Here is a 12,373-nt window from a genome sequence, read left to right on the forward strand (position 1 = left end):
GTCCCCCAAACTAGTGTTCCTCTTTTGAAGGTTTTCCTTTACTTCTTATTTCAGAGCAAGACAAGCTGTAAGTGTAGCTTCCCTTTCCTGATTGTTAAAATTAAGTGGAGAAAAAGAATGATACTTGAGCTTCCCTACAAAGCCACTGGCTTCTTCTGCCTTGCATCAGAGTTTGATGTTTCCTGTCTAGGTCCAAGTTTGATGCTACTGCTAGTTTGCATTAGCTTTGTTTAGATAGCAACAGCTGAATTCAAGACTCCCAGAGTGCTGATAGCTCTATTATATATACAGTGATTTTTGATTTGTGGTCTACCTACTCTCTGCTCTGTTTGCGAGACTTTAAGTAAGGACTTGCATGGAGTACTAATTAACTTCACAAAGCTTCCTCCCCATAGCAGGTGGTTGTTGACCACATTTTAATAAAGCCAATAAGGAAATTGAAGCGGGGGGGTGGTGTGCCTTGTCCATGTTTCCTGCTTGGGAAGAGACTTCCCCTGTCTGTGGTGCTTAGCATTTTGACCACTGCATCATTAAAGCCAAAATGTTCAAATTCGTGCCCATAGTATTCTAATTTTGACAGGACATAGCTCAAGGAGAGAGTATTTTTCTCTCTATGTGCAGTGGATTTTATTCAGACTATTTCCAGCTGTTTTCTCAAGTTGCCAGTTTTTAACTGTTGTAAAATGGTGAGTAATGTAATTAGCCATTACTAATCTAACTAGTAATTAATTATGCCAACCGGTACACTTGAGTATTCAAACACGGAAAGCAAATCATTCTTATTTATAGCCAAGCCAAAGTTATGGAGTACATAGCCATATGTCAAAACCAGGAATTATATTTTTAAGTATTTTTACCCACTTCCATTTCAATGGTGGTGACAGGTCTACCACACTACTGCGGTCAGTTCCAAAAAGGGAGAACCGTTAAGTAGGTGTAACAAAAATGAATCATCTCCCTACATAGCTGGGTTACTGCTGGAAGTTGTTAAATACAGAGGAACTACCTCGCTGTGTAAGCTCTTTTAATTCTCCTCCCATACACACGGGTTTTTTTAAAGAGCATCGTTGTGAATTGCATTTGGTGTATTGCAACCTTGTGAGAAAGCCATCGTTCTGGTTTTGACTAGGGCAAGCGTGTCTACAAGCATGTAGGACTCTCCAGTCTACCAACTGTAAACTGAATTTCAGTATTTTTTTAAAAGTATGAAATTTGCCAGAAATACGAGAACATCTTGCAGTTTCAGCTTCATAGTTGGCTCTCCTTTTGATTCCAAAGGAGAAAGAGTGTTGATAGTAAGTAGTATTTTTGACAGGTCAGTGGCGGCTTGCTTCTGGCCACATACTGCCAGGGAAGATGAATACAAAAGGTGCCTCATACAAATGAGGCCTAATTGTTCCTGCATTTAATTCCACTGAAGATAATACTGACTAAATGGGTGGAAATATATGCTTGTATGCATCTTGGACACAGTTTGACAAAAATTAGAGAAAATCAGAAACACAGAGCACAAATATTTTTCTAAGCAAAAATATGTTTTAAATGAGCGATATTTCTTAATGATTTTTCACTCGCACAGAATGCAGGTATGTTTTATGTGAGCGCACATAGGACTAGCAGGTTGAGCTGATGCAGTAGCAGTGAACTGTCACTCAGAGTTCTTTCACAGTCAGGTCTTTTAATTTATTCTGGTACGTCTTCCCTTCAGCACTTATCTGCTAGTTGCTAGGCAACCATAACTGATTTTTTTTACTGCGCATGATTTTTACGTGGTAGTTGTTGTGGTTATTATCTTCTAATTACAAAATTAGGGGCAGGGATTAAAATCAGAGTTTCATTAATAATTACCAATTTTCTCCTGTTGTATCCACAATACAGCCATTTGAGATTATGTAAGAAAATACCACATCAATTTACAGTATAGATGTACATATAAAAGATAGTATTTCTTTGTGAGAGGAGGTCCTATAAAAGTGATAGAACAGAATAAGCTGTTATTGATCTGAGTAGGCAAAATTGGGCCCTAGTCTTCTGTCTGTTGCATATTTCATGCCCTTAATGCTTTTTCTTTCACCGCCTTAAATGATTCTCAGTAACTAATTATATCAAGCAAAAGCTTGAAGGTTTTCTGTGGCATTCTTCGTGTAACAGAATGTGTGAACAAATCAGAGTTGGCTAGATTTATATCTTGAAAATAGGATATTGCTGTTTAATAATTTACTACTGTTATATTTTTAATATAAAAAACAATAAGGGTGGGTGTATGTAAAAAGAGGAAAAAAGATTATATAGTCATGAGATAAAAAGCTTTATAATCATCAGGAGCCTTTTCAATAGGACAAATATGCTAGACGTGTTTTAAAATTTCATCAAACTTAGATTATTGGTAGCCGGTTCCTTTATAGTCATATCATTCGATTTGTTGTTGGACTCCAAAGTGTAGTTGAAGCAACACCAGCATCAGTGGTTTAGTAATTTTTCTCAGATAGATATTTCTGTTGAAAGCAAGCTGATGAAGTTTAAAACACAGCAATGGTAACTCAGTCCTTCTGCATAGCAAACCCAGATTCATACTGCACGAAGTTTCAAAAGCAACTTTTTACACTTTTTAAAGGATTGGCTTACATCTATATCATCAGTCAGTATATTGCATGGATTTATTAAAATAACTTTTTTAATAGTTTGTGAAGTCAAGCACACAGTAAAATAGGATACAACAGAAAAAAAGGTGGAAACCCAATGTGATTCTGTCAGGAAGGTATGTTATAGCATGCTGTGTAACAGTGTGACAGTGTATCACTTTGCTTTGCTTTTCCACAGGATCAGAGCCTTGCATATACAAGGTGAACACTGATCACTTAATGCATGGTGGAATTCCCCCTGGGCTTCTTTATAATGCAAACGGGTCTTAATGTTTGCAGATACAAAACTTTTTCCACAGCATTTTATTCTTACTTTACAAATGCAGAAGAGAAACTTAAATTTTAAGATACCATTTGGGCACTCTGTTTTTTCAGAGTAATTAGTGTTCTTTATATTCAGAACAAATTTCATTTATCTCCGTTGCAGCTGTAAGTGCTCAACACTTCCCTTTATTAACAAAAAAACCCACCCCACAGTCCTCAGGTTGCAAAGAAGTGGAAACCCACGTTAATTTAGTCAGTTGTGTAGCGTGTACTTAATGCATTGCTTTTCTTTGTATTGCTTCCAGTTTCTCTTGGAGAGGGCAGTCTGAGATGAGGACAAGTTCTGTCATGTGCATGACATAGTCACTCACATAGATCATTAACAAGATTGGTGCCTTTAAATCCATAGTATAAACACCTCCCACTTTGACAGGAGAAGTCTGAAAGCAATGAATTTGTCTTTCTGGTGTGAATCAGTACCAAAGGAGATGGGAGGTGCAGTGGCCTGAGTTCCACAATTATTTGCTGGCAGGCAAGAAATAGTAAGACTTGGGATGACAATTATCTGGTCATTTCATGATTTCCTCTATTTCACTAACAGGGTGCTTCCCAAATAACTTAGATCTGTTGGGTGAAATTGCTAGTAACTGCCGGGAGTATGAGGTGCAGGTGGTCTGTCGGGGTGCCACCCCAACGGCTGTATGGGGGAGAGAGACTTCACTCTCGCCTTCCATGACGGAGATGCGCGGTACGCGGCCGCGTCTCACCGTGCAGCAGCAGCACCCAGAAGCACGTCCATGCATGTGCCATAATCTTGCCATAATCCAGGAGGCAGCCTGGCGGTTTCTACTAAGCGGGCAGGGGCAGCGGCTTCCGCTGATGCAAGTCAGACAAAAGTTGTCAGGATGAGACAGCAGCTTTTAGTTTCTAGGTTTGCACTGGATGGGAGAATTCTCTAGCTGCCAGTTGGCACCCAGGATATTGGTTGAACAACACTGATTAACAAGCTGCGATAAGGGTGTTTACACTATTGTCCTCTCTGATGCAAGGTACATAAGTAGCAGCAGTGTCCCAGGACTAAACCAAGACTACTAAGAAACCTTGGATTAAGTGAGCAACAGCTACTTAGGAAATAAGGAACTTCTGTTTATTCCTACTTCTTCATTGGTCTACTAGGTCCGTAAGAAAAATAGTATCTCCTCAAATTCCGATGCTATTTCAGGAATTAAGAAATGCCAAAGATATAGTAGGCATTCATGACTTTCATAAAGGGTAGAGCTGTTCTGTGCCTTTCATCGTTCTTCTCCTCCATAGAAGAATTGCCTCAGTTAACCTTCGATTCAGTATTACTTTAATGTGTCTGGCAAGATCCCACACCACTGTGGAGGGTGACTGCAAGAGAGAAGCTCAGGTGGATACCAGGACTTGGCAGCCTTGTATGTTTTTTTTTTTTTGTAACATCTAGTTAGTCTAATAGCAATCAGCATCTGGTATAATGGAAATCAGTATGAATAAATGGTTTGCTATGACAAGGAGGTACAAAACTACTATAAAATTACCAAGAAGAAGATAAACTTAGAGTGACAGGAGTGACAACTGCTAAAAATTATAAACCAAAACTGAGAAAAGGGTAAGACTTGGCAAACCACTATGAATTCAGATTCAAGTCCTGATCCTGCTTCCATAAAGCCTCCTACACATATGATCCTATAATGATAGTGGTATGGTAGGACAACAGCGCAAAGGATATGTTTCAAACTGTAAATTAATTATCTGTACCAAAACAGAGCAGGGTTCAATTTCTAATTCTTTGATGGGAAAAATTGTGATTTTTTTTTTTTCTTAGGATTAGATTCTATGTGTGCGTTTTTGTAAGAAAGTTGTAGTCATATTAATTCTTTGCATTATGGGTTTGTTTTTCTCAACAGTTCAGGACGGCAACTAAGTGAAGTCTTCATTCAGCTCCCATCTAGGAAAGAATTACCAGAATATTATGAATTGATCAGGAAACCAGTGGACTTCAAAAAGATAAAAGTAAGAACCTTTTTTAGAAGTGGAGATTCCTCTATTTCTTTTTGTTATAAAGAAGGGCAAGCATGAAGTCATCATTAAAATTACAACAACGTGAATATTGCATGTACCTGTATTTGTGGCTTAGATTTTAAACATTGTTACACACCTTGTTAGGAATTTTCGTTAGTGTATATTGCAGTATATCACTCTAATTTCAAAATCAAATCAAAATATAGCAATGTGACATGAATGATGCTTTCAGAGATGACATGTTAGTGTCTTTTTTGCAAAGACCTAATTGTGAATCTGTAAGCCTATCTTTGGTAAAAACATAGTGTTTGCGAAGGTTTAATGGTTCTAGGGGAATATAATCATCCCTAAACTAGCATCACATCTTGGAACAGCTAGGTCATATCCAAACAGAGTTTGGCAGATGGGGTTTAGGCAGTTTGTTGCATGTTAGGTGGTGTCATAACTGTATGACTTTCATTCATGTCATAGCTTATTTTGTTTCTGTGCTAGAAAGAAGAAACTGGAACTCATTTTACCAAAAGAGCTCCATTTCTGTTTCTTTTGTCCTTTCCAGTTCACACAGCAATTGCTTTATTTTTAAACTATTTCTATTACCCTGGTGTATTTTTTTGAGTAGTATGTTAACAATACATTTTAAGACTTTGTTTGTTTGTTTTAAACAGATACTTGTCTTGATACCTAGGTAAAATTTTTAAAGAGGAAGCTTTTAATGTGTTGAAATCAAATATTAATTCAGTGTTCTGTCTGCTCTTTTTCTTTCTGCACCACTGCCCATCCATACTTCTATTAATTTCCTCAACAAATGCAACAGGAAAGAATTCGCAACCATAAGTATCGGAGTCTTGGAGACTTGGAGAAAGATGTCATGTTGCTGTGTCACAATGCTCAGACATTCAATCTGGAGGGATCACAGGTCTGAATGAACCACTTTGTGTTAAATATACAGCTATGTTTATATAGTGTTTTATATTTTTATAAATATACAGAGGTCCAAATAGTGTGATGCAAACACAGTATTAAATTGAAACAGAGAACATGAAGACAACTTCCATAATGTGCAACAGGAAGAAAATGTTAAAAGAAGCCTAAGTAAAAGTAAGCGGAACGCTGATGCTGCCAATACTAATACATCCTTCAAATTCGTAAACATTACTGATGACCCTTAGCTAAACTGGGGACTTTATATTAAAATTCGAGGATTAAAAAGTAAAATCAGTATGCAGTTAATTGTGGATGATTGTTGAAAACAACTTATAATTTTGTGATTATTTTGGCTATCTAGAGACAGAAATTGTTTTCTGTATTATGTACGTGCAGTATTTTTACTGTCTTCAGTTATTGGGGAAAAAAAACTATAAATAAATGAGCTAAAAATATTTTAAGAAAATTAATGATGATAGGAAGCATGGGACAAAATTTTGCTACATGTCCACCTGTAAATTGCTAGTTTACTGCTTAGTCACATAACAGTAAAACAGCTATACATACCTAATGATAACAAATGCGGGGGGCGGGGGGGGGAAGGAAAGGAAAGCTAATACCAAAAAAATATCACAGAGACTTTAGAAAATGGTAAACATTGGTAGAGAAGTAAAAAGAGGCAAAGAAAAATCAGTATCTAAATGGGAAAAATAATGAAATTATTCCCATCAGAATAACTGAAGTTGCTAATGAGAAACTGGCTATTGTATGGCAGAGGTGGTTGAATTGACAGGAATAATCCTTACTGGGTAGGAATGTTCAGTAGATATTGCTGCTCTGTTTGGAAATAACCCAACCTGTATCCCAGTGTTGCAGTATTATTTTCCGTTCCAATGTACCAACATTAATTACCAGAGCCAGTATCACCTTTTAGAGCATGAAGCCGAAATAAGTTGTATCTAAGATTTTTTTAGGTTTCTTTCTGGTAAGTTCTCATACTGTTCATTTTGATTTCCAGTGAATTGCAGGACACTTCTGCAGCAGTCCTTGAGTTTTTAAGGCTACCTCATGTTCTTTGTAGTAGTTCAGGTCTGCCTTCACACTGACATATCAGTTCACTCAGTAAACTAGATTATTTGTGTGTGCAATCAAAACCAAAAGGCTAATTGAGGCAGTTGTTTAAGTACACAGTGACTTCAGGTCTCTGTATTTGTTCTGTTAGAATGATGCATGCTGCTTTTCTTTGAAGCAAAGAAGTTTCATCTGAGCTGGAACGTTATGAAGGGTTTTCAGGGAGACACAGACTTTGTGTATTAAGGCTTTTGTCCTCAGTGCAACCTCAGCTATTTGAAAAGTTTTTCATGTTGTAATGGTTAAATGAAACACAGACATGTTAGGGGTTAAAAATAGTATCTGTCTATTGAAGCAGAAGATTTGTCATGAATGTTGTCATTTGTCATGAAGTTCTGTTGTCATTGCTTCTCCCTCTTTGAAGGAAGTTCCACTGTCATTGCTGCTTGTTTTTTTGAAACCTGTTGGAATTAGATTTGGGTCAAAATAACAAAACTTGTATTTGCACAGCTTTTCCTGAAGCAGCCTGAGGCTTTTTCTGGATCAAAATATATACTGCGTATTACAAATAATTCCACATTAAGAGGACTAAAATAATTTTTTTAAAACCCTTTATTACCCTAGGAAATCCTGTTTAAAAGTCTAGGTCACAGTGATGCCTTAAATATGTTGTGGCTGGCATTAAAAAAATATAATGTGGTATGCGTCCTTAATTCTTTTTGTCTTAGAAAAGTGTTTGGTCTGAGAAGGGACAGCAAGGTTAGTTGAAAGAGCCATTCCTAATACGATGTAATATGCTAGATCTATTCATAAGAAAGATAAATGGTCCTCAGGAGGAACTCGGGGACTTCTATAGATTGCTGACTTGAAAATAAGTGGTTATAAGGGAAAGTCAATAATCATTTGACTTCAAGGAAGGAAGCTGTGGGGTCTCACAGCCCACTAATGTTGTAAGACAATAGGAGAAAAGCCTTTTCAAAACATTCATAACAATCATTATACACATGTCAAGAAATTTCACCATGATCAAGAGCAGTCAAATGTCTCATAACAAAAAGCACAGCAGTACTTAGAGAATGGGGAACAATCTGCAATGAGAGGCAGTTTTTCTAAAAAGGACTTGGTGGTCAAGTTAAAAAAGAGATTGCATATTTCATGTGAGGTATTCTGAACAAAGTTTTTCTAATTTGTTTTGTTGAACCTGCAAAGTATTAGAGCAGTTTTATCAGTTTTAACATTCAGATGGTATAATGGCAGCCAAAAATCCTTCCATTACCTTCCTCACAAACACCAGTGTCCCTTTATACACGGTCTGTAATTTAGCCTAAGGAGTAGTATGACAGCCAAGGTAGTTCAGGTGATGGCGGTGATAAAACCAAATACAATCTATGACTCTGTACCCTTCTGTTAGCTATTCTTAATTGTCTAGTCCTGAATTGTCCAGTGCTCGGCTTCTGACCTTTACAAAACAAAACGCACAGCTCATTTGTTAAGGTGATTATGAAGTCCCGGATACTCAGCAAGACAACAGGATTTTTACTGTGTTAATCAGAAATGTGTTACAAGCCAAGTGTAGTCCTCTCACTCTTGAGAGTCCCCTCATGCTTGAGGTTAAAGAGAAAATCTTATGTACCCAAGATACTTAGCAAACTACATAATGTTTGAGAGCAGGTGCTAAGTTTAGAACAAGCACTATTTTTTTTTTCCCCACAGTCTTTTTAGATGTGAGAGGAAGGAGGGAATGAGTTGCTTGGGATAAGTTATTTTTCTTGTAGCTACCTTGGATTTCAGAGAAAAATAAGAATAATTAACATGAGGGTTAGCCATTTGTCATTACCAACTGTATTGCTAGACTATAACCCATTTTTTAATTAAGGTGCTTTCTACTGAAGCCTGTTGCTTTGGCAGTTTTTCAAGGCTGTTACAATCTAATGAAAATACACAGTAATTTCTATGGTAATAAAAATAATAAGGAAAGTACTCTAACTGGACATTTTAGATGCAATACAATTTAAGAGTTGTATTTTTGTGGCTCACTATTGACAAATTTCTTCATTTAGAGCATGAAAAATTAACGTTGGCATTTCCTGTAAAATTCATGCAACAAACATTATTACTCAGTATTTGAAAATGCCATATACTCTATGGGTTTGCACTGGAAATTAAGATCTATGCTGTGAATTTTTTATATTGCTTGACTTTACAGTTCTGACAAAGTTTGTATTCATACTGTAGATCTATGAGGATTCCATTGTTCTTCAGTCTGTGTTCAAAAGTGCACGACAAAAGATTGCCAAAGAAGAAGAAAGTGAGGATGAAAGCAATGATGATGAAGATGAAGAAGAAGAAGAAGAATCAGAATCAGAATGTGAGTCCCCTGCTAAACACTGAAAAGAAAGTACATCTGGGGATGGAACGGGAGGTTTTCCTCTGCAATTTCCTCCATGCAATTTCTGCATGGAGACTAATAAGGTTGTTTTCAGATTCAGCTGAAGTCTTTTGGCTATATGTTCTGGCTAATACCTCTTAGAGTAAACTATTTTTAAGCCAGAAACAAATCGCAGAGGTGCTTTGTGGAAGCAAATCTGACTGGCCATGAGTGTTTATAAACCCTTTGGTCCTGTTCATGTTATTTGTAAATAGAAGTGCCTGGAAAGGCTTTGTCCATGGGTGGTCAACCTTCAGGTATGGTGTGACATATAAAACTCCTCACCTGGTTAAGAACCAGATCTTCAGTGCAATAAAGACTAAGTGAAACTTCGCCTGTTTCAGAAGCAGGAGGTGACACTCATTCAGTCCCTGCAGATTTGGAAACATGATACAGTGGTAATGGAGGGAGCCCTTCGTTCTACTTTCTGCCGCCAAATATATCTACCCATACTGTCCAACTACCCATCTATCTGGTTACAGACACTATAGTACGAGGCCTTGAGCTACTCTTCCAAGTACATCACGCAGGTGTGCAAAGCCTGTAACTTTAGCAGCTCATTTGGAAATGAGTGGGTATTCTGGAATCAGGAGTTTAACATGTTCTTCAGAAAGATGTCAGCTCAAAATTTGCCAGTCCCCTCCCCATAGCATTTCTGTAGTTAAAAATTTTAAAAATCGTCTTTGTCTACAAAGGATAAACATTTCGATATGCAAGGAAGAAAATATTTTTAAATGTGTATCTTCTCACAGGAACATATACTACCTGTAGACACCATGCATTCTGAGAATGAAAAGATGCACATGGTCAACTTAAAGTTATTCTTTTATAGTTTAATACAGATTATTGTTAAAACTGTCGAGAAGTAGGGAAATAAAATCAAATACCTCTGCTTCATTGTTCCAGAGTTCAGATAAAGAACAGAGGGGAATATCTCTTCAGGCTGCTATCAGGGGTGATTTTCTGTGAACAGAGACGGCATTTAAAAGTTGATAAATGAAAGTTACACTCATGTATGCTGTTAAACTTTTTGCAGCAAAATCAGTGAAAGTCAAAATCAAGCTAAATAAGAAGGATGAAAAAAGTCGGGAGAAAGGAAAAGGCAAGAAGAGGCAAAGCCGAGCAAAAGCCAAGCCTGTTGTGAGTGATGATGATAGTGATGAGGATCAAGATGAAAATGTAAGTTTTGTTCACTGAGGCTGTGGAAGTGGTTGCAGTGATTGCGTCTCTACCCTGTCCTGCTTGCTGTCAGAAGTCTCAACTATTCATGCTTAAGCACATTTTTAATCTGTATTGATCATCTTGAGAGAATTGGGCGGGGGTGTTAACTGTATCTGGGTGTGCTTATGAGTTCTGGTCGCAGTGCTGAAAGACAAGAAGTCTAAGAAGTTTGGAGCTTATTTTTTGGAGCTGTTCCTACTTTCATGGCACCTTTAAACCTCAGAGTTTGTTTGCTTTCATCCACAGGCGAAAAACTCTTAGCTTGATTTTTTTTTTTTTTTTTTTTGGGGGGGAGGGGAGAGGGGGGTGTACTCCTACTGTTGCAACAAATTAAAACAGTCCTCTTCCCAGTTGTCTTTAAATGTCTGGGTAGAAAGAAGAATCTGGTGTTTCCTGATTCAGTGTCTTTCCTTCTCTAAAAAGTCTACAGCAATTAAATGAAATACCATGAAAGAGAAATATTAGATAACATAGTACCTTTCTTAAGGCTATCTTGATTTGTCAGTTTAATTGTCATTTTTTCTTCCTTTTATTTTCTTTTTACTTCTTTAACAAATTCCACAGAATAGGTGGCAAAGAGTTTCTGACTTGTCTTGTGTCTCTTACCTCTAGGACCAGTCGGAAGCAAGCGGAAGTGATGATGAGTGATCCATAGGGTTTATTTTGTTGGCAGAACTGACCCCTTCCCCTTCTCTTCTCCCTTCTTCTATTTTACACCCAGTGAATTCATTTTGTCAAATAGACATTGGGTTGTTTCTGTATTCTCATTCTCTATAAACTAGCTTTAGGATAGTGCCAGACAAACATATGCTATCATGGTGTAAAAAAGGAAAAAAAAAACGTAACATATTGTGACCAAATGGGCCTCAAAAGATTTAAAAACAAAACAACAACAAAAAAAAGCTTTTGATGGAAAATGTGGGTTGATAGTATATTTCTATGGACTGGTTTTAACTCAGTAATGGTTTGATTGTGCCTGGTTTTATCATTTGATAGGATGTTTTTCAGTGGCATCAGAAAGACATTAAAAAAAAAGAAGTCTTTTGTAGCATTGATAACCAGGAGATGCCATTAAAAGCCACTGGTTATTTTATTTTTCATCAGGCAGTTTTCAAAGTTTTTATTTGTTCTGTATTTTTTTTTTACACTGTGGTACATATATGCAACTTTGTTTAATAGCTTATAAATGTACAGTAGTTAGCCTTTATCCACCTTGTCTCATATACGTTTTTCCACTTTACGCTTGACGATCTTCAGAAAAATGCTTTTTGAATTGTATCAAATTTATGTCTACTGTAAACTTTGCTTAACTTTTTTTTCCTTGATTAAAAAAGTTGGGTTAAAAAAATGCTATTGAATATTGCAATCTATATAGTGTAATGGATGGCTTCTTTCATCAGACTGATCTTCTATGTTACCAATGTGGATTATCACCTTTTCCCCAAAGTGTACTTAATCTTTGCTTTCTTTGCACAATGTCTTTGGTTGCAAGTCATAAGCCTGAGGCAAATAAAATTCCAGTAATTTTGAAGAATGTGTTGTTGGTGCTTTCCTAATAAAGAGATAATTTAGCTCAATAGATGCGGCCTTGTGTTATGAGTTCCACAAAAATCTTTTTATAGTAGGGATGAGAGGGCAGGAATGTCTCCTGTAGAGAGGTCCTCTGTGGTCTGTCCTGAATAAAAACTCATTCAAATACCATAGAAGTATCTTCAGAGATGGAGAGAAGATATGCAATACATGTTAAAATAAGAATAATAAAATTGAAGTAGTAAAATAA

The 12,373-nt window shown here is 36.8% G+C and overlaps 1 protein-coding gene across 3 annotated transcripts in view; it reads left to right on the forward strand.

Moving 5' to 3' along the window:
• The window catches only part of SMARCA2 (SWI/SNF related BAF chromatin remodeling complex subunit ATPase 2), a gene marked incomplete at its 5' end in the record, with an annotated part of 119,870 nt that extends 107,809 nt beyond the window's left edge, over positions 1-12,061 (forward strand). For 2 of the 3 annotated variants that reach the window (XM_082013154.1, XM_082013153.1), the window contains 5 exons: positions 4,835-4,940; positions 5,764-5,865; positions 9,180-9,312; positions 10,409-10,551; positions 11,206-12,061. In XM_082013154.1, the coding sequence (XP_081869280.1) occupies positions 4,835-4,940; positions 5,764-5,865; positions 9,180-9,312; positions 10,409-10,551; positions 11,206-11,241 (520 nt within the window). In that variant the 3' untranslated portion in view covers positions 11,242-12,061. Of the gene's footprint in view, positions 1-4,834; positions 4,941-5,763; positions 5,866-9,179; positions 9,313-10,408 lie in introns of all 3 variants that reach the window. The other variant, XM_082013155.1, reaches the window with a different exon arrangement.
• Between the last annotated feature and the right edge of the window lie 312 nt (positions 12,062-12,373).

Source organism: Phaethon aethereus, assembly GCF_964289735.1.
Source record: "Phaethon aethereus genome assembly, chromosome: Z".
NCBI classification, from domain to species: Eukaryota; Metazoa; Chordata; class Aves; order Phaethontiformes; family Phaethontidae; genus Phaethon; species Phaethon aethereus.